General features: G+C 41.5%; 1 protein-coding gene across 1 annotated transcript in view; it reads right to left on the bottom strand.

The window, feature by feature from the left end:
* Positions 1-23,682, bottom strand: part of cdh13 (cadherin 13, H-cadherin (heart)) — a 1,220,695-nt gene that overhangs the window by 117,367 nt on the left and 1,079,646 nt on the right. The window contains exons 9-10 of the mRNA XM_072279867.1: positions 21,640-21,822; positions 7,825-8,078 (exon numbers count right to left, since the gene is read on the bottom strand). Coding sequence (XP_072135968.1) covers positions 7,825-8,078; positions 21,640-21,822 — 437 coding nt within the window. The remainder of the gene's footprint in view (positions 1-7,824; positions 8,079-21,639; positions 21,823-23,682) is intronic.

Genomic DNA, 23,682 nt, shown 5'->3' with positions numbered 1-23,682 from the left:
GCTAAAAGAGAGTTCAAGGAGTTTCAGGAATGCTGTAAGCATTTGCCTTTTGTAAGTAGAAAGAACCAGATCTACACTGTGCGCAGTAAGGTTATTGGTTGAATTTCAAGTGGAGACAAAAATATGATTGTAAAAGTAGATGTAAAGACCAATGCCCAGGTGGATGAATGGAATGCCAAAAAGGAAGAAGTCAATAAGATATAAAAACAGAGGAATTGTCAGATGATATTGTGCATGAGGAAACCAACTGGAGAGATCAGATCATAAAGGATAGTCTAGTAAACTAAATAGACCTTCTCAAGATCAAGACGCATAAACTAGAAGATAAAGGAGGGAAGAGTATGGAAAGAAAGAATGTGAAGAGAGAAAGAAAAATGTGTGGAATAGAGAATAATTGTGAAAAAGAGAAAGGAATGGTTAGAAGTAGTCCCAGAGAGAGAAAAGGAGAGAAGGGTGTCTGGAGCTGTCAGAAGCACTTCCTACTGTCTCAGTGTCAACTCCTACAACCACCGCAGAGGAGGCCCCGGAACCTGAGATTGTTTATACAGCCACAAATCTCACCTGCCAAGCAGACTGATCCCCCTTGACAGGAAAGATGTTATCCTACAAGAGTAAGAAATCTTCCACAGTGATTAAATCTTTAAGCCTGAATGGGGTTATATAAAATTTACTGTGCTGTGGTTGTCTGTATATAGTAGTTGTATTATACTGTATAATAAAGAAGGAAAGGTACATCACATGGGGAGTTTCTCTGGTTAGCGAACGATTTCCCTCCACGCCTCTCTGACGTAGTGGGGAACTGTGTACGAGGCAAGTTACAGCAGTGGTTTGCCATTGCCTTCTGCCGGGTGAGCTTCCAAAGAGATCACCAGCTTGTAAGCCAGCACGGATGGAAAGCATGCAGGGGAGCGGGCTGGCTGGATTCGAACTCAGGACCATTCGTCCCAAAGTCTGGCACTGATGTCACTACGCCACCAGCCGGGTCATTATATAATATACTGTCTATATGATTGAGAAGCACTCTCTATTGAGGAACTCTATCCCTGTTAAAGGGTGGGGAAAATGTGGAGAACACGGATGTCTGGGAAATGGAGGAGATGCGTGTGAGGGCAGCATCAATGGCGGAGCAGGGAAATCCTGTTCTTTGTAGAAGGAGGGCATCTCTAACATCCGGGAAAGGAAAGCCTTCTGCTAGCAACAGACATGGTGGAAACAAAGGAACTGAGGAACAGGGATAGCATTTTTACAGAGGGTGATTTACTAGGTGTTTAAAAGATGTTGGTAGACAATTTGTCTCCAAAGATGGAGACAGAGAGATTGAGAAAGGGAAGAGACGTGTCAGAAATGGACCAAGTGAATTTAAGGGTAAGTTAGAAGTTGGAAACAAAGTTGAATTCTTCAAATGTTTTGGCAGAATGTGTACTTTACCCGATTTTTATAGTCATATCCCATTGGATTCAGGTTGGGCAACCAGCTTCTTACATGGAGAGCATGACAAAATGCTAAAGATTTAATATGTGCCCACTGAGGTGAGGAAAATCCCCAGCTGTAATGATTACTTGTGTCACTGAAGCCAAACTTCCATGGCTGAGTGAAAAGTACAGGTCCCATTTAAAAAAAAATCCCCAACAGATTTCTTCCACAAATCTGTAGTTCAGCTCTTTTACAGCACAAGTGGTATTTCTAATTATGTTTGACTTTACCTTCTGTTTCCCACCAGTTCCTCTGACATGAGAGGGATGCACAAAGTTTTAATGACTTGGATCTTTGTGATAAATCCCAACAGTTCTGAACAGAACTTCTGGCATTTACATTTAAATAGAAACTAGTTTAGGTCTTCCTTACATCCTTAATCAAATTAAGAAAAAACTAAGCTCACAACAGATTTAAGTACATCCTGCTCTACTGCCACGTACCATGTGGCATTCAACCTAGTCCAAGAGACCACGGTGGTCTTATCGTGGAACGGATGACCCTAAGGATTTCAGTGGATAAGAAGGAGAAGGGCAAGGAGAAGTATTCTCTCCCTATTTTGTTTATTTTAAAATCGTTGTTTATAAATGTGCTTGGATGTTTCAGTCAATTTTTGTGATGTAAGAAATTCAACATTGTTAGTTGCTTCTAGAACTTCCTGACTGATGGAGATATGTTGAGAAATGTTAAGTTACTCACAGCTCTTACAATCTCTAATGCTGTGGATAGGTCATGGTTAGCTCTCAATGAATTTCTGAAGTGTTTAGGAAGTGAGGTTTCAACAGCTTTTTTTTTGAGATTCGACTGTTCTCACTATGAGAATCATATAATCATAGATATGTTGGGGCACCAAAAAGGACCAACATTAATTACATTACATTTTCTTTCTCATGCCCTATCCAATTCAGTTTCAAAAGTCTGTAATAATTCTGTTTTTGCCATACTAATTAGGCATGAATTGTGGACCATAACTATTTTCTGCAGAGTTTTTCCCTTAATCCCCCTTATAAATTTTTGACCAATATTTTAAATGCATCTCATTTGCTTTTATTTAGCAATCAACTAATGGAAAGCAACTTCCTTCACTTAAACTATATAAACCAATTATGATTTTGTATGCTTCAACCTAATCCCCTCACCAAATTTGTTGCTTCAAAGAGACCAACTTCTCCTGAAAACCCTGGAAACTAAATCATTCATTCCTACAGCTATTCCACCAAATCTCTTCCACTCAACCCCTCCCCCCTACACCTATTTCCTCCCCCCTCCACACCTATTTACTCCCCCCACCCCCACCACCCCTATCTCCTCATGCTTTGGGCTATTATGTATGCCCTTAGAACCCAGACCAGGTTAAGTTTAGATGTCAGGTTTCTTCTTTTAAACTTCTAATAAACATCTACAATTTATTCAATAGAGTTGATTGACATATTGATAACTTCCTTTTTGCTGGCAGTTTGGTCTATTCATCAAACAACTGTGTGAACAAGTAATACCTTCTAATCTTCTGTCTCACATGAGGTTTGCTAATTTTAAGCCTGAAGTTTCTATTTCTGAACATTCAGTCCAAGTTAAATATCTGCTATCATTTCTGCTTCTCAGCATTTTAATGACTTGGATTATGTCGCTGCTAGTATTCTTCAATCAAAGTAGACTGGATTTTGCAGCTCAGTTGTATGATTCAAAGATACCACATGACAGAACAAAGGAAGTCTTCCCGGAGATGAAATAAAATGTGTTCAATTGAAAGCAAAAGCTTCAAAGCTGCACTAACTTCAAATGCACAGAGGATGCTAGCCTGATTATTTCAAGATATACATAATGCATATGAGGGAATATGCACATAAAAAGCCTTGCCTCAAACTGCAAACCTGTGTTGTGCAAAACATTATGGCACACCAGGAACAAATGTGAAGGCTAGCACCCCAGATTTTGCAGGAATAGATGATTTAATGTCAATATGAAAATCATCTTAAAAGTTATTGTACACCCAAAATGATCTTTAATTTAGTCATGCCAGATGAGTGCACAGAACTTAATTTCTACAATGGAGGAGTGTTGTCATAGTCATATGAGTAACTCCCTGCACTGAAAGTAGTTGAAGAAAATAAGTGTTGTAGCTCTCACACTAACAATCAAATGAAGCAGATTGGATATCCTTTGGACACTTTCTTTTCTCTTAATAAACACGTCACACATGTAGCATTGCTGGGGATTAAAAAAGATCAAGGAAGACAATTATCTTCTCCATCTCTTCAAAACTGGAGGTACATGAGCCACAAAATGCAATATAATTAAACTGCCTACCTAAGGAAAGATAAAAGGTTTAAACTTAACCTACTCTGCCTAGCAAATAGTCAGATTACATTGTCCATGGACAATAACTGTACTTTTAATGTTCTCAATGTTTTAAGGACTGTTTTATGTTTCTAGCTACTGACTAACTTTACAATAGTCTGGGAACTGAAAGTTCCCAAAGAAGGCTGCTTGAAGGACTTAAATTGAAATAATGCCTCATGACTTTCCATCTCAGTGACATCTTAAATACCATTGTTGACATTTAATTTACCAAATGTAGCTAGTATCTGAGAGAATGAATAAGGGGAATACTGAAAACAGGTTAAGGTCACACACACAATTTATAGCTATCCCATTCCTAATGCCTGAGTTAGATTAAAATAAGTGAAATAATTACTTCCAATTAAAGTAATGTAATCATTCTGGTGCAGTTGATATATATTTAATCTTAAAATGCAGTATCATCGTGATGTAAACTGCACCACCACAATGTCTCTGACATGAATTAGACCAAAACTACCTTACCATCTGTAAAAGAAGGCTCAAAAATAAATTACACCTCCTTTCAGTGGTTGACATAGGTACTTCATGATCAACATTTATTTTTAAGAATAAATACAACAGGATATTGTTCAGCTTCTTTTGCCGGCTTAACTTCCAGTAAAACATGCTAATCGATTAGCTTATTGCTACTTACTTTAACCCCAAATCTATAATAAATATTCACAATATAATGAATATTCCAGTCATCAGGCTTACTGTACAGTGTAACAACATTATAAACCTTTGCCTTTCAATTAACTACAGTTAACTGCGGCTAGACCATTTTTCCTGTTAGTGTTTGTGTGTCAAAGATATATTTAGACCATAAGACAAAGGAGCAGAAGTCGGCCATTCGGCCCATCGAGTCTGCTCCGCCATTTTATCATGAGCTGATTCATTCTCCCATTTAGTCCCACTCCCCCGCCTTCTCATCATAACCTTTGATGCCCTGGCTACTGATAGGTAATTTGTTGTAAATTATCTATTAAATCTTTAGCTGTTGGCCAGTGGTCATTTACTTGGATGTATTTTAATATAGTTTCCCAATCTATCATTGACAACTGATGGGTCACTTATTTTTAAGTTGCTTTGTCTTGATAAGATCATGATTTCACTTCTCGTCTATATCTATATCTATATATATATAGTTCTGTGTTGAGTATTCTCCTAGAGACTCCCTTACTATCAGGTTATGAATAACCCATCTTATTGCACACTACTAAATATTTAAAATTGCTATTTTCTCATTGGTTAACTAAAACTCTTCCTTATATATTCCATGCTGTTTGTCCTTCACATCATCATTGTTGATTTTGCTTACCCAGTCTATATGCAGATTGAAGTCCCTTGTAAGAAGACGCAAACAACAGGAATATATATATTCTATATATTGGTGAGACCCGACACAGACTGGGAAACCGCTTTGCTGAACTACTTACGCTCTGTCCGCCAGAGAAAGCAGGATCTCCCAGTGGCCACACATTTTAATTCCACATCCCATTCCCATTCTGACATGTCTATCCACGGCCTCCTCTACTGTAAAGATGAAGCCACACTCAGGTTGGAGGAACAACACCTTACATTCCATCTGGTAGCCTCCAACCTGATGGCATGAACATTGACTTCTCTAACTTCCGCTAATGTCCCACCTCCCCCTCGTACCCCATCCGTTATTTATTTTTATACACATATTCTTTCTTTCACTCTCCTTTTTCTCCCTTTGTCCCTCTGACTATACTCCTTGCCCATCCTCTGGTTTCCCCCACCCCTTGTCTTTCTCCCCGGACCTCCTGTCCCATGATCCTCTCATATCCCTTTTGCCAATCACCTGTCCAGCTCTTGGCTCCATCCCTCCCCCTCCTGTCTTCTCCTATCATTTTGGATCTCCCGCTCCCCCTCCCACTTTCAAATCTCTTACTAACTCTTCCTTCAGTTAGTCCTGACGACGGGTCTCGGCCTGAAACGTCGACTGTACCTCTTCCTAGAGATGCTGCCTGGCCTGCTGCGTTCACCAGCAACTTTGATGTGTGTTCCTTGTAAGAAGACCTAACTTTTCTGGATCTACTGGTATTGACTTCCTCTAAGCTCTTTCAACCCAAAATGATGATGATGCCCTGCATTGCACCAGGGTCCTGCACAGCATAATGTAACCACAAAGGTAGAACAAGGTCCACTCACAAAAATGTTGCGGCAACCAAAACAGCCTGATAGACCATGTTAACTGGATTTATTAGTCGGCACAATTGTTAAGGACTTTAAATACTTCTGCATGTGCCTGACATTCAATGATGTTCAAAAACTCCTGAAAATTAATGAAAATTGAAAAATGTTTTAAAACCTCGCAGAAGTTAAACCACAAAAACATTAAAAAATTAAAACCATTCAAAACATTAAGTAACTTGTTGCAATTACCTCCCTCTCTATAAGTGAATTGTTTCAATGGCGTCAAGTCTAACCCGGTTCAGATTTATTGGGTAAATTAGTTAGTGTAGCCACTGAGGTACTGTACTGCACTGAATTCATTCTTCATCACGAAGTCTCCATGAGGAGTTCATTCGGGAACAGCAAAGTATAAGCAGCATGGGAATCATTCAGGACCTCCACATTTACCTGAGATGCCCAAATTACATGGCTTTTGAGCTGAGAACTGCTAGCATGTCACAACAAGCTTTGATCTGATGTTTAATATGTTGATATAACTTGACAATCCCTTTTTAAATACTTTGTGGAAGAGGTGGTTAAAATTAGGTTCAGTCATCTTAGTGACTTGGAATTATTCTATTCCTAGTTGATATTAACTTATCTTCAGCAGTACCTTGTTTGAATTTCCAACAAAATGCAACGCTGACCTACTTAACATTCAAATATTGTAACGCAGTGATGTAATCTTAACAATATTTTTAGGATTCCCATGCTGCCTATGTCTCATAGAAAACTCAGGTGGAAGAAACCTTGAGCTGGAGGAGTCAAAGTAAATAAAAACTTCTACCAGATCTCTCTGTGGATCAGGTTGTCTTTCGAATGCTTCAGAGCATAATGTCCTGAAGATAATTTTGCACTGTACACAAATCTCTCATAGGACACTGCAATGAAACAGTGTGTTCAACGTGATACAGGTAAGAAACATTGAAAGAGAGTGAGCCATATCTTTTTTTTCGTTTACACACAAAATGCTGGAGGAAATCAGCAAGCCAGACAGCATCTATAGAAAAGAGTAAACAGTCGATGTTTTGGGCCAAGACCTTTCATCAGGAGTTCCTCCAGCATTTTATGTGCATTACTTTGATTTCCAGAATCTGCAGATTACCTCTTGTTTGACATTTCTTTTGTTTGTTAATCCAGAAATCACAGCTCTGGTATTTTCATATTAATATTCACTGTATCAATTGTCTCCTGGTCTTGAAATCATTTTTATTGGTAGAAAAAATATTTCAACTTGTAATTCTGTTTTTTTTAATTTTTGAGATACTTTGAATATTGATTTATCCCCTTAATAACAATTATGACCTGAAAAACACTTACAGCTTATAAATTTTAAGAATACTGCATCTCAAGCAGTTATTCAAAGTATGATTTCATATAAACCATAATCTGAGCACAAATAGTGTAGTTCATATTAAAATCAAACCTTAATCTACTTCATCCTCCAACCTGACTCTGTATGGCTATAGAACATTACTTGGACGTGTGTGTCTTGTGATTCTGTCTGCTTCCTGTGCACATCTGAAGAACTATAAAATAAATACAATATTTTGACATCTATATGTCACATTAATTTTGCTTATCCTTGGCCATTAGATTTTGAATCATGTAAACCCCAGGAGTATAAATTCAGTCTGTTGAAGTTGGTAATTGTGTCGCATCATAACATATGCATACAGTGTGCTTCAAAAATTCAAGTCAATGGAACTAAATTTCAGAAATGTGATTTCAGAATCATACATGTACAGCCCTGCTAACACATAAAACAAAAGGTAAGTTTTTTAGGGAGTTACATTATTAAACACTTACTTAATTGTCTGCTTCTGTAGAATATCTTGATCAGTTGCATTCAATGTCACAACAACACTGCCTATTGGGATGTCCTCCGGTTTGACTACATTTGTTGGGTCTGGATTGAAAATAGGTGGTTCATTGGCATCAACAACTGTGACTTGTACTGTGGTGGTAGAACTGGGACCATAACTGATCTCTGGCATGATTGGGTCTTCATTCTCCACTTTAATTAGCAGTGTGTGAAATGCAGATCTTTCATAATCCAAAGACTGGAAAAGAAGCAATTGAAAATATTTCAATAACACACATCATGAAGCAAATTAAAAATTCAGTACTTCCTAATTATAGGTACAAACCATATCTTTTCAATGAAAGTAATTGGCTGAAATTATTCTTCACTAAGAGCAGATCGTATATAAAATACGTTATCATTGCTTGAACAAATTGGTGAATACAAAGGTAAATTTATTCCAGAAGATCCTTATGTGCATTTAAGAATCAAGTAAATGAAACACATTGTTCTTTCTCCTTACTGCACAAACAACAGAGTACATGCAATATCTTGGGTAGTTCCATCATTTCCTTGTTATTATTCATGTTTTTATTTCTGTAGGTCAGTGGTGACAACCTTTTGCAACTGGCTTTCAACCTTAACTTAGAACTGACCTCCTTCAACATTAATTTAGGCAGGACCCTTAGTATTATAAAGGATCCCACCCATCCATCCAGCATCTTCTTTGACTTTCTACCATCGGGCAGGAGACTATGATGCATAAAAACAAGAACGGTTAGAATGAAAAACAGTTTCTTCCCCCAGGCCACTAGGCTTCTGAACTCCCTGCTGCATCATATTTGAAGTGTCACTGGTTAATCTGTTTCATACTTTAAAATATTTACTATTGTAGCCCCCCCGGCCACCCTCAGGGTCGCTCGGCTCACTGTCGTCTGGGGAAACAGCCTCGGCCCTGCCAAACTGGATAATTCGTTTGTGTGGATGCTGTGTGAGGTACCCCACCCCGCCCAAATAACAGACAATACGCCAGATGCAATTAAATGATTTACAGTTTATAGATATTACTAGAACTATATAATTAAAAGAAAATAAAATATAAAAGGAAAATAAAAGGCACCACACTTATCAAAGTTCAATCTGTTCGTGCACAAAAACCGTTGGAACTCAAGGACCTTCTTCTTCACCCCGCGACCCCCTCGGACCACCTCGACCAGCCGCCTGGGACCAATAACGGTGGTCGACCAGACACTCCACACGAGTCCGTCTCCATCTCCTTGCCGAATGTCCCGCTCGGGGTCCGACCCCGTTAGTGGACTCACAGCACCTCGTCCATCCTCTGTCTCGCTCTCCCGCCTTCTGCCCCCAAAACCCCGCGCATACAGTATCTTCAAATACACCAAAACCATAACAACTATCCCAATTAGTTAATAGCACTCACTTATCGCACTCTAAAGCAAAAACAAACTGCAAGTGCAAACTTTCTCAGCGTTTAACACAACAAAGCCGCATTCCCCAGATTAACGTAACAAAGACGCCATTTTAATTAGCCTCCGCAGTAACATAAAAGTCGAAACCACCTTACCCTCTCCCCCCACCAAATAAAGTCATGTCCTCATGACTTCTAAATAACTCGCCACCCAGTCCTACAGACACACAACACACACATACACAGATACACACAGTGACAGTGCTCCCCAAACAGTGGACCTTACTCCCGTCCCACGGGCGCTAAATAGGCCAACCTATCTGGGAGCTTCTTAACCCTCTGAGACCTCCGTACCCCCTCACCTAAACCCAAAAGGCTCAGACACTACTAGGGATACCTCGGGCCTGCTTGCCAACTCCTCTCTCACTCAGGCCACCACTACAGCTCAGAGCCCCCAGTCCCGTGTCCGGGGCCCTGCCTCTCCTCCTTCCTGATCCTGCCGTAACTCAGACTGCCCACAGCTAGCCCTCCCCACTACACCTGACTCAGTGGGAGAAGGGCCAAAGGTCTCTTCCTCAATCACGGGGAAGTTAGCGAAAGGCAGCATGTTCCACATGTGCAGCACATCATCCTTCGAATCCGTATCCTTCCTCATTCCCTCGATCGGCAGCTGCTGTTTAAGTTCCTCCAAACTGAAACATTTAGCCGGGGCAACCCCTTCAGCCTCCTGCAGTCGAGACGTCGGCTTCTTCAGGGACTCCTTCAACTCTTGCCACAGTTCTGACTCAGGGTTCCTGGCCATTTCAATCTGGAATGCAGTTACCCCACCAGCTTCTTTCACCCTGACCTTAAAAGCAGCAGTTAAAGAATGTTCAGCCTCCGGTTGTTTCTTCCTGAGGGCGTCTTCCAGGTCAACTTTCAGTTTTTCCACTTCATTTAAACTCGCGATAGTCACCTTCAGGTTCCTTTCAAGCATCCGCCTCCCTTTTCCGAGATCTGTCCTCCATTTCTTCACCTCCTCGGGAGTGTAGTCAAACTCCCCTCCCTGGGCTCTCGGTTTTCTGTTGCCCTTAGTCAGAACACTTCCTTGATCTTCCCCAACTTGTAAATCTTCCAATCTGTTCTGAATGGACGTCTTGAGTTTCTGCTGATCCCTTCGAAGGTGGGTCACTGTTTCTTCTCGCTGGATTAATTCATCAGTACATGACCGCAGTGCGGTGCAAATCCCCCCTCTTCCCTGTGTCTCATTCAGATGGACGATCTGGGTTTCCATCCCCCGGTCCACCACCATCTGTCCCAACACCAGGAAGTTCAACCTCTATGTCGGGTCATTTTCCTCATATTGCACCAAACTCCTCCGGCCAAAAACTCCTCCACATTTGACACTTCGCTTTGGTTGCCCGGGCTCAGCCACTCGCCTCGCCTCATAGTCGCCCCAGGTGAATCCAAGCTCTAGGCGATCATCCACATACGTCAAAACTCCACACACCTTCACTTCCCCCATGGTCTTCCTCATGTCCCGCGGGAAGGATGCAGGGACTCCGGATATGCCCTTGGGCATCTTTTCGGATTGGAAGAATCCGAGGGAACTAGTAATGGCCATCTTCAGCTCAACAGCCGCACTCCTCAGGATCTGGCAACATCCACTCCTCAGATGCAGCACATTAATCCACATCACATAATCCACACACACGCTGCCTTCATCTTCCACGCCGCCTGGGTCCAGTTGCCGCGACCTCTCTCTCACTGAGGTGTCTTCAGCGGTCAACTCCCTTCCCTCGTGGTGGTTCGGAGCATCTACTAAGAGGGTCTCACCCTCAGCTACTTTCCCCAAGCCGTACCACCGCTGGGTCTCGTTTAAATTCGGTACTGGCTCAAGGCTGCTACACACGTCCTCAGAAGCAACTCGACATGCTGGGTGCCCAGACAATGCCCCCATGAACTCCAGGGTCATTAACCAATCATCGTCTTCTGGATAACTACTGCCACTAGTACCCAAAGTCTCCGGTGCCCTTGCGGTTGTCAAGGATAAATGCTTCAGACACCGGTTGTAAAACGAACTGTACAACAGCTTGATCTGTGCCCCGGGGTCGAGGATAGCTTTAGCATCGCTTCCCTCTATCCATAGCGACACCCTGGGGTGTGGCCCCTCTAAGCCTTCAGGAATAGGGTCTTTTCCTTTTGGAAGTTCATCGGTACATTGCTGGGAACGTGCTTCCTCAGAGACCCCAAGCCGTTCCCCCACTGGGCCTCCACTAAGTTTCCCGACACCCCTCTGATCAGCTGAACAACTGAGGGAGGGGCTGATCCCCTGAAATGATCCCCCTGGCACTGCAAGCAATTTAGCCGCCCTCCTAGCCAGAGAAGACACACTGAAAACTCCCCCCTCTTTCAAATAACTGACAGCTGTCACTACGGTGTAAGTGAGCCTGACAGCTCTAACACCGTCACCAGCCCACCTACTCAAACTTTCAACCAATCCCTTTCGCTCTCCCTCCACCGAGCACTGCCACTCATCTAACAACTGAGAGATCCGCTCCGCCCACGTCTCACACGTCTCCGCCCCTCTTGGGGTGGACACTATCCCAAGTGTCAGGCGGAGCCTGCCAGAGCTAGAACATTTATTCGCAGACTCTACCTCCAAATCAGACCACTCTTTCCTCTCTCTCCCAACCGCATGGACAGCCCCAAGTTCCACCTCCAACTCGTCAATGCCAGCCTGAACTCGAACAAAGACCGCACCCACAACGCATACAGCAATCACCGGCAAATAACCCACAGAGACCCACATTACAGATTTAAACAGGGTACCAACACAGCATACCAGCAGACTCAATCCTGGACAAAGCCCACAATGTAGCCCCCCCCGGCCACCCTCAGGGTCGCTCGGCTCGCTGTCGTCTAGGGAAACAGCCTCAGCCCTGCCAAACTGGATAATTCGTTTGTGTGAATGCTGTGTGAGGTACCCCACCCCGCCCAAATAACAGACAATACACCAGATGCAATTAAATGATTTACAGTTTATAGATATTACTGGAACTATATAATTAAAAGAAAATAAAATATAAAAGGAAAATAAAAGGCGCCACACTTATCAAAGTTCAGTCCCTTCGTGCACAAAAACCGTTGGAGCTCAAGGACCTTCTTCTTCACCCTGCGACCCCCTCGGACCACCTTGACCAGCCGCCTGGGACCAACAACGGTGGTCGACCAGACGCTCCACACGAGTCCGTCTCCGTCTCCTCGCCGAACGTCCCCCTCGGGGTCCGACCCCGTTAGCGGACTCACAGCACCTTGTCCATCCTCTGTCTCGCTCTCCCGCCTTCTGCCCCAAAACCCCGCGCATACAGTATCTTCAAATACACCAAAACCATAACAACTATCCCAATTGGTTAATAGCACTCTCTTATCACACTCTGAAGCAAAAACAAACTGCTAGCGCAAACTTTCTCAGCGTTTAACACAACAAAGCCACATTCCCCAGATTAACATAACAAAGACGCCATTTTAATTAGCCTCCGCAGTAACATAAAAGTCGAAACCCCCTTACACTATTAATGCACTTTAGTTTGTTATTTATGTGTGATTCATCTGTAGATTTCATCCTTACCTTCATAAGCTATGGTGTGCTCTCTGTGTTATATGTACTACTGTGCTTTACACCCTGGCTTGAAGAAACGTTGTCTCGTTTCTATATACATGATATTGTTATATATGTTATATACATGTGAGAATTAAATGACAATAAACTTGACTTGACTTGACAATTTGCACTTTCTGTGGGACTCATTGGATAATGAACAGTTTGGGCCTCAACATTAACCTCTGTGCTACCCCTTTAATCTCAGCCCCACAACGTAAAAATTACTCATAATACCTACTCTTTTTTATTTCATTCACCTTCTGGGTTCTAGCCAAGCCAGAATTTATTGCTCATCTGCAATCCCCTTGGGGAAAGCAGTAGCGAGCTGCCTTCTTGAACTGCTGCACTCCATCCAGTAAAGGTGCTGCCACAGTGTTGTTGAGGAGGAAGCTGTCGGATTCAGTTTGACTGAAATGAAGGGCCAGTGATTGGCCTGTGATGAAGCCAATGATTGGGTACAAATGCAGACAGAGCAAAGAATCAAACTGTAGCAGAGGCAAAATTCAAGAGGGTGAAGAATGCAGGGCTGAAGGTGCTATATTTAAATCAGAATGAGGTGGACAAACTTTGTGGTTCTATTAAATATTAGTCGGTATGACACTGTGGCATCACTTAAGTCGTGGCTGAAAGATGGCCATAGTTGGAAGCTTAACATCAAAGGATATACTTTCTATGAAAAGGACAGGCAGGAAGGCATAGGCAGTGGTGTGGCTCTGTTGGTAAGAGATGGAATTGCATCTTTAGAAAGAGGTAACATCGGGTCAGAGAATCTTTGTGGGTGGAGTTAAGAAACTGCAAGGGTAAAAAGAAACATTATGGGAATCACATTTAGGCCTCCAAATAGTAGCCAAGATGTGGGGTTGAGGTTGCAAAAGGCATGTAATAAAGGTAATGTCAGAATTGTAATGGCAGACTTCAATATACAAAGAGATTTGGAAAATTAGGTTGGTGTCGGATCACAAGAGAGGAGATTTGTTGAATGCCTATGAGATGGCTTTTTAGAGCAGCTTGTGTTTGAGCCTACTCAGGGAAAGGCCATCTAAGATTGGATGTTGTGTAATAACCCAGATATTATTGGAGAGCTTACTGTAAAGGAATCCTTAGGTGCCAGTGCTCATAATATGACTGAATTCATACTGCAGTTTGAGAGGGAGAAGCAGCACTCACATGTATCAGTAACACAATGGAGTAAAGGGTATTACAGAGGCATGGGAGAGGAGATTGCCCAGGTGGATTGTAGGAGGATACTGGTGGGGATGATGGCAGAACAGAGATGGCTGAAATTTCTGGGAATAGTTCACAAGGCGCCTGATAGATATGCCCACAGAGGAAGTAGTTCTCAAATGGCAGGGGAAGGCAATCTTGGCTGACAAGGGAAGTTAACGACTGCATAAAAGTCAAGGCAAGGGCATATAAGGTACCAAAAGTAAGAGGGAAGTTGGATGATTGGGAAGTTTTTAAAATTGAACAAAAGGCAACTAAAAAGCTATAAAAAAAAAGGTGAAATATGTGGGCAAACTAGCCAATAATATAAAGCGGAATACTAACAGTTCTTTTCAGTTATATAAAGAGTAAAAGGAAGGTGAGAGTTGGTATTGGACCACTGGAAAATGATCCTGGTGAGGTAGGAATGGGAGGACGAAGAAATGGCAGATGAACTTGATGGGTATTTTGCATCAGTCTTCACTGTGGAAGACACCAGCAGTGTGGCAGAGGTCTGTGAGTGTCAGGGAGCAGGGTGGGTGCCATTGCAAAGGAAAAAGTGCTAGGAAAATTCAAAGGTCTTAAGGTGGATAAGTCAGATCAGATGAACTACATCTCAGAGTCCTGAGAGAGGTTGCTGAAGAGATAGTGGATGCACTGCTCATTATCTTTCAAGAATCGCTTGATTCTGGCATGGTCCCGGAGGACTGAAAGATTGCAAATGTCACGCAACTTTAAAGAAGGGAGGAGGGCAAAAGAAAGGAAATTACAGGCCAGCTAGCCTAACCCCTGTGGATGGGAAAGTGTTGGAGTCTATTACTAAGGATGAAGTTTCAGGATTATTGGAGACTAATGATAAAATAAGTCAAAGTCAGCATGGCCTCTGTAAAGGGAAACCTTGCCTGATGAATCTGTTAGAATTCGAGGAAGTAAGTAGCAGGGTGGACAAAGAAAAGGCAGTGAATGTCATTGACTTAGATTTTCAGAAGGCATTTGATAAGGTGCCACACGTGAGATGTTAAACAAGATAAAATCCTACAGCATTACAGGAAAGCTACTGGCATGAATGGCTGACAGGCAGGAAGGTTCAAGTGCAAATAAAGGGGGCCTTTCCTGGTTGGATCCCAGTGACTAGTGGTGTTAACGTAAGAATATAAGAAATAGAAGCAGGAGTAGGCCATCTGGCCCATCGAGCCCGATCCGCCATTCACTATGATCATGACTGATCTGGCCATGGTCTCATCTCCACCTACCTGCCTTTTCCCCATGACCCTTAATTCCCCTACTATGCAAAAATCTAACCAACCTTGTCTTAAATATGTTTACTGAGGTACCCTCCACTGTTTCACTGGGCAGAAAATTCCACAGATTCACCACCCTCTGGGAAAAGCAGTTCCTCCTCTTCTCCGTCCTAAATCTACTCCCCCAAATCTTGAGGCCATGTCTCCTAGTTCTAGTCTCACCTATCAGTGGAAACAATTTTTCTGCCTCTATCTTATCTATCCCTTTCATAATTTTATATGTTTCGATAAGATCTACTCTTATTCTTCTGAATTTCAGCAAGTACAGTCTCAGGTGACTCAATCTCTCCTCATAGTCAAATCACCTCATCTCTGGAATCAACCTGGTGAACCTCCTCTGCGCAGCCTCCTCTGCATATCCTTCCTCAAGTAAGGAGACCAAAAGTGAACGCAGTACTCCAGGTGTGGCCTCATCAGTACCCTGTACAGTTGCAGCATAACCTCCCTGCTCTTAAACTCAATCCGTCTAGCAAAGAAGGCCAACATTCCATTTGCCTTCTTGACAGCCTGCTGCCCCTACAAACCAACCTTGTGTGATTCATGCACAAGCACTCCCAAGTACCTCTGCACAGCAGCATGCTGCAGTTTTTTACCATTTAAATGATCATCTGCTGTTTCATTTTTCCTTCTAAGGTGGATGACCTTGCATTTACCAACATTGTATTCCATCTGCCAGACCCTTGCCCACTCACTTAACCTATCTATATCTCTCTGCAGGCTCTCCGTATCTTCTGCACAACATGCGTTTCCACTCAATTTAGTATCGTCAGCAAACTTAGATACACTACAATCAGTCCCACCTTCCAGATCAATAATGTATATCGTGAACAATTGCTGCCCAGCACCAACTCCTGCGGCACACCGTTCACCACTGATTGCCAACCAGTGAAACACTCATCCTGACGAAGGGTCTCAGCCTGAAATGTGGACTGTGCTTCTTCCTATAGATGCTGTCTGGCCTGCTGCATTCCACCAGCATTTTGTGTGTGTTGCTTGAATTTCTAGCATCTGCAGATTCCCTTGCGTTTGCATCTATCCCAACTCTCTGCTCCCTATTAGTAAATAAATCCTCTATCCATGCTAATACATCACCCCCAACTCCATGCATCCTTACCTTATGGATAAGTCTTTTATGCCTTCTGGAAATCCAAGTAGATAACATCCATTTGTTCCCCTCTGCCCATTGCATTCATTATATCCTCAAAGACCTCTTGCGTTCCTTGGGGTCAGTATTGGGACCACTACTTTTCACATTGTTTGCCAGTGATTTAGAGAATGGAACTGATGGCTTTGTGGCAAAGTTTGTGGATCATACAAAGATAGGCAGAGGGGTAGGCAGTGCTGAGGAAGCAATGTGATTGCAGCAGTACTTGAACAAATTGGAAGAATGGGCAAAAAAGTGGCAGATGGAATACAATGTTGGGAAATGTACAACAATGCATTTTGGTAAAAGGAACAATAATGTGGACTAGTATCTAAATGGGTAGAAGGTTCAAACATCAGGGGTGCAGAGGGACTTAGAAGTCCTCGTACAAGACTCCATGAAGGTTAATTTACAGGTTGAGTTTGTGTTAAGGGAGGCAAATGCAATTTCAAAGGGAATAGTATAGAAAAGCAAGGAGATAATGCTGGGGCTTTATAAGACACTCGCCAGGCTGCACTTGCTGCATTGTCAACAGTTTTGGGCTCTACATCTCAGAAAGGATGTGCTGTCATTGGAGAGAGTCCAGAGGAGGTTTAGGAGGATGATTGGGGAAAGAAAGGGTTAACATATGAGGAGTGTTTGGCAGCTTTGGACCTGTACACACTGGAATTTAGAAGAATGCAGGGGGTATCTCATTGAAAACTACCAAATGTTGAAAGGACTAGATAGGATGGACATGGAGAGAATGTTTCCCATTGTGGGGGTATCCAGAACTAGAGGACAGCCACAAAATTGAGCGGTGACCTTTTGAAACAGAGGTAGGCAGGAGTCTTTTAACCAAAGAGTAGTGAACCTGTGGAATGCTCTGCCACAAACTGCAGTGGAGGCCAAGGAAGTGGGTATATTTAAGATGGAAGTTGATCATTTCCTGATCGGTCAGGGCATCCAAGAATAGGACGAGAAGTCAGGTGTATGGCGTTGAGTGGGTTCTGGGATCAGCCATGAAGGAATGGCTGAGTAGACTCAATGGGCTGAATGGCCTAATTTTGCTCCTATGTCTTATGATCTTGTGGATGTATTTGCAAGTCATGACCAGGAGTGGAATCTTAAACACAAGAAATTCTGCAGTTGCTGGAAATCTGCAGCAGCACACACAAAACACTGGAGGAACTCGACAGGTCAGACAGCATAATGGAGGGGAATAAGCAGTCAACATTTGGGGCTGAAAGCTTATGCTAGAAGGTCACTGATGAAGCAGCTGAGAGTGGATGGGTCCAGAACATTGCCTTACACGATTCCCAAGGAATTGTCATGGAGAGCAGCTGATTGATGTGGGGGAAACTAGCACAATTTTGGTCCATTAATTAACGTTTACTGTATCTTCATTATATTACTCCAAATCTAATCTTCTGTCACTTTGTTAAATAGCCACTTATTTGACAACTTATTGAAGGCCTTTCAAAATTCCAAGCATACCATATCAACTAGATCTCCAGCATCTACTCTGCAACGTCAAAAAATTTTGAACAAATTTGCTGAAAATAACTTTCTTAAATCGGGGCTAACCTTTTGTCATGGTGCTGGGACAGTGCAAATGAAGGATCCTGTCTGAACTACACATTCAGAATATAATCTGCAAAAAATTAAGTGGGGTTTGAATAGAATGAATATAATTCCCAAAAGAGAATCAATAAACCAGAGAGGGAAATGAAGGTACTAGATATAAGGATTAAAGATTTATTTCTTCCCATGTAAAGACTTTTGGAGAAGTCACTAACTGAAACGATTATGGAGACAGAAAAGTCCACTGCATTTAAAATTCATTTGGATATGCGCCTGAAGTGAGACACTCTATACATCTGCAGTGCCAAAGCTTGGATATGGGTTAGGGTAAATTGGATCATTTCCTGCCAGGGTTAACATAATGGCCTTTTACAGCATAAAATGTCTACAATCTATACCAATGCATAAATGAAGGAATTGAGTATACTCAGTCAAATACAAAGGTAGGTGTAAAAGCAAGCAGTGAGAAGGACATGAAGTGCCTACAAAATGTAATAGATAGGCTAATGAAATAACAGATATTGGATATATGACATACACTCTACTTTTTAGAAATGGTCTCTTCCCCTCTGCCATTAGATTTCTTAATGGTCCATGAACTGAGAATCAGAATCACAATCAAATTTATTATCACTGATAGAGGTTGTGGAATTAGCTGTTTTGTAGCACACTAGTATATTGCAATACATAAAATATACTATAACTTACAATATGAAATATATATTTAAAAATGAAGTAAGTCGTGCAAAAAGGGAGCAAAAATAGTGAGGTAGTGTTCATGGTTCATTGTCCATTCAGAAATCTGATAGCAGTTGGGAAAAAGCTGCTTTTAGAACATTGGGTGTGTGACTTCAGGCTCCTGTAGCTCCTCCCTGATAGTAGTAATGAGAAGTGGACGTGCCCTGGGTGGTCGGGGTCCTTAATGATGGACGGCACCTTTTTGAGGCATCACCTTTAGGAGATGTCCTGGATGATGGAGAGTCTGTGTCCATTATGGAGCTGGCTGAGTTTACAAACCTCAGGCACCTTTTTCTGATCCTGTGCAGTGACCCCTCCATACCAGATGGTGACGCAGTCAGTCAGAATGCTCTTCAAGGTACATCTGTAGAAATTTGCTAGAGTCTTTGGTGACATACCAAATCTCCTCAATCTCCTGATGAAGTATGACTGCTGATATGCCTTCTTTATAATTGCATTAATATGTTGGGCCCAGGATAGATCTTCTGACACCCAGGAACACTACCTCACTATTTTAAGATCATAAGACCATAAGACATAGGAGCAGAATTAGGCCATTTGGCCCATAGAGTCTGTTCCACCATTCAATAATGACTGATCCTTTTGTCCCCATCCTCAGCCCCATGTTCATCTATGCATCTTACCCTCTTTTTTGCAGCATTTATTTATATATTTCTCATTGAAACATAAAGTACATTCTATGTATTGCACTGTACTGCTGCTGCAAAATGAAAATTTTCACAGCATATGTCAATGATAATATATCTGACTTTAGATATGAGGTTATCTATAAACGTTTGTATTTTGGTACAAAGAATAGGAAAGCAAACTATTATTTAAAGGGGGAAGGAGTGCAGGATGTTTGCTATACAAAAGATCCTTGGTAAATGTGCATATGAACCACATCAAGATAGCATGTAGCTACAGCATATCAATATGAAGTCAAAAGGAATTTAGTATTTTGTTTCAAGGAGAATGGAATCTATAAGGAGGAAATTATGATACAATTGTTCAGAATGGTGTTGATTGAGACTGGTCATAGAGTATTGCATATAGTTTGGACTTCTTATTTAGGGAGGGATATATTAGCAGTTCAGATAAGTTTTGCTAAGTTGATTCCTAGGTTAGAGTTTACCTTATGAGGAAATGTCACTTAGCTATGTCTCCAATCAGAATAACCCAAAGGAGCTTTTACAGGAATGATACCAAGAGACTGTTTTCCCTTATGGAGACATCTAAAACTAATCAGAGGGAGGGGTACAGCTTCAAAATTAAGGGTTATGCACTTAAGGCAGATGAGGAAGATTTAGTAACAGGGGTTGTGATTTTCTTTGGAATTAATTATTCTGGGGAGTTGCGGAAAATCATGAATATATTAAAGCTTGAACCACAGAGATTCTTAGACTACCATATAGCCAAAAGTTATGGGGAATGGATAGGGAAATGGAGTTAAGAGCAATGATTAGCTTACCAATGTTCATACTGGATAACAGAACAAGGTCAAAGGGCCTCATAGCTATTCCTGCTCCAATTTCTTTTGTTTTCATGCATTTCTGAGAAGTGTGTAAGTTAGGTGACATTTGCAATCTAGGCTACCATTCCTTTCTTAACTATATCCTCATCATGCTCAGATCAAAACATAGGTAACAGAGGGATATCCATTTCAAATTTCATCAAAAATCTTAATGGGATTTATTTTTTTTTAATTTTAGGATTAATCTTTATCTTCCAATGTTTGGAAAGTCAAGGAAAATGTTAACCTTGTAGCTGGGAAATGATATAAACTCAAAAATGTCTTTGTCAGTATAATAATCAAGCATTCAAAATTCTTGACATCAATCAATCATCCTATAGTATTGACAGTCTATGAATATACACAAGAAGAACCCTTCCTTACTGGAACCAAACAAAAAGAACATATCTGCATCTCTAACGGCGGGAGGAGAGAGTGTGAGTGCAGCGCGCCGTGCGTGCACAGCCCTCCGGTGAAAAATGGTATCATATCCGTTAAATAGGGGCCGTGGACAATTCTGATTTGATGGAGACAGACGTGAAAGTACAGAGGAACATCTGGAGAAATTTCTGAAACGCCCGTTCGCTGCTGTCGTTACTGCGTGATCGTGAATCTTCTGGAAGGAAGGCCTCAATATCCCCCGCTTTGCCTGCTATTGGCAAGTGAGATTGAAGTCGAATCGCTCGGATAGAGATGATGCTCGGTACTTGGTGTCGGAGGGCTGATCGGAGGCTCGAAGTTTTCAGACGACTCAGAGTTGGACTGTGGTCAGGCATGGCAGGGAGAGTTTTTTTTCCTTCTCCCGTCTGCGTGAGATGTGGGACATTTGAGAGACTTTGAACTTTTTACTGTGCTCATGGACTGTTCTTCATCAAGTTATGGTATTGTTGCACTGTTGTAACTATATGTTATAATTATGTGGTTTTGTTAGTTTTTTCAGTCTTGGTCTGTCCTGTGTTTTGTGATATCACACCGGAGGAAATATTGTATCATTTCTTAATGCATGCATTACCAAATGACAATAAAAGAGGACTGCATGTCTTCATAATCATATAATGATTGAAGAGAATTAGTAAAAATAAGAACCTATTAAAGAATGTGATCCCCTTACACATTAACATACAAGTTTCCCCATCAGCAGTGACATGTGTACCTTGAATAATTTTGATGCCCAACTTCACACAGATATTATTGAATGGAATCGAGTGATCTTTCTTTCCCTCGCCTCCAGCACCCCTCCAACACCAGCAGAGTGTGCAATAAGCTGAGCACTAAAAGGTACTTACCTTATCAACAGATAACATTCCCTCATTAGTCTTTGGGTTGGTTTCAATCTTGAAATTCTGGTCAGGATTTCCATTGATTATAGTGTAGACAGCTCTCCATGCTCCAGTAGCTGGGTCGTCATTGTCCTCCACTGTAAGATTTACTATGATGCCAGTAAATCCTTCCTTCACTGTAGCTTGAAACTGAAATAAAAAGAGAACATTGCTATCATGAGCACTTCAGTCATAAATCAAAATAAATTACTCTCATTTTCTATGAACTTTGTAGTGATGTTATATATCCTTGAAATGCTCTGGTTTGTTATCAACAAATAACAAAAACATTATAGAAGATGTATTAACTAAGGTCGAAATGATTAGGACTTTATTCCTTGGAATGTAGAAGGTTGACGGGGAAATGTATAGAGCTATACAAAATTATGAGGGGGAAACTTAGGGTAAGTGCAAGCAGGGTTTTTCCACTGAAGTTGGGTGGGATAACAACTAGAAGGCATGGGTTAAGGGTGAAAGGTGAACCTTCTTCACTCAGAGAGTTGTAAGAATGTAGAACAAGCTGTTAGTGCAGACATTGCATGTGAGTTTGATTTCAATATTTAAAATAAGTTTGAATAGTTGCATGGATGGCAGGGTTATGAAGGGCCATGGTTCGGGTGCAGGTCAATGGGAGTAAGAGTTAACTGGTTCAGCACGGACTAGATGGCCCAAAGGGCTTGCCTCTATGCTGTACTTTTCTATGACTAAGACTCTAACTGATATAAATTCAAATAGTATTTTATATTCTGTAGAAAATAAATTTACATCAGAAAACGTCCTACTTTGATTAATTGAATTATATTTTACTTACTGTGAAAGGAGAACTAGAGAAACCCCGGCCTTAGCAGGCCAAACATATTTTATGGAGAAAGAAACAGAATTAGCATTTTAGACAATGGTCTTTCATCAGAAATGGTGCACGTATTTTATCAGAAACACAATGTTTTTAGATCAACAGCTCTACCCTCTCCCTCATCCTTGCCTTTGCCCTGACCCACCTATCATTAGATGTAAACTAAAACTAATATTTGATTGATATTCTTGCCCACTGATGGTCCATCAGAAGGCAGAATGCCTTTTGATTGGGAGTCAGTTTTACAAGGGCATAGCCTACAAAAGCAGGCAGGTGCAGTGAGGGAGTGTGAGAGACCTTAAAACAAGGAGATGGGGCATTCTAAATGGCAGGCTGGCAAGAGGTCCAGATTACAAGGATACAAAGTCACAGGACAAGTAGAAAAACTGGAGTCCTGGTTGCCTTCAAGACAGAAACCCAGGTGTAGGATTAAAATGTACCTGTTTCCTGTGGAAGATGAATATAAACATTCTGCATCGATTAATGCACGGAGACCACTGCTGGTCACAATTTATATTAATGATTCAGGCTCTGGAATCAAGAGCATTATTTCTAAATTTGAAGGTGATACACAATTAGGAAAGAGCATTGAGGAAGATAGCAACAAATCACAAGAGGGCATTGGTAAAGCCCTCGTTGGGCTTTTTATACTTTATTTAGAAAGATGGCTTGATTACTGTACTACAATTTCTTGCATGTTAATCTCTGTTGTGATCCCCAAATATTATAATGAACAAGCCATCATGGTTCAAAGTGTTTACATCTACACACATATTAGCATCACCTGGCCTTAAAGTGTAAATATTTATCAACAGTTAAGCTTCAAGTTTTATTGTCATTCAATCATACATGAATACAGCCCAATGAAACACTGTTCCTCCGGGGGCAAAGTGTACAGGACAGTACAAACAGTCATACACAGCTCAAAGCATATATAGCACATAAGATAGCAGTAAACATACAGTCTCCCAAAAAAAATTACAGTCCAAGTCCCTGGGTCCATGAATATTGTAGCAGACTGCAATAGAACATAACACATCTTGTCTTCTACTGAGCAAACACTGGAGAGCAACATAGATGCTGTGCCACCCCAACTCTGATACTCCTGTGGAGTGCACCAACTCTGATTCCTCTCTCCTGGGTGGCTTCAAACAGGC

This window comes from Mobula birostris, chromosome 15, assembly GCF_030028105.1.
Source record: "Mobula birostris isolate sMobBir1 chromosome 15, sMobBir1.hap1, whole genome shotgun sequence".
NCBI lineage: Eukaryota > Metazoa > Chordata > Chondrichthyes > Myliobatiformes > Myliobatidae > Mobula > Mobula birostris.
This window is presented reverse-complemented; position numbering and strand designations above follow the sequence as displayed.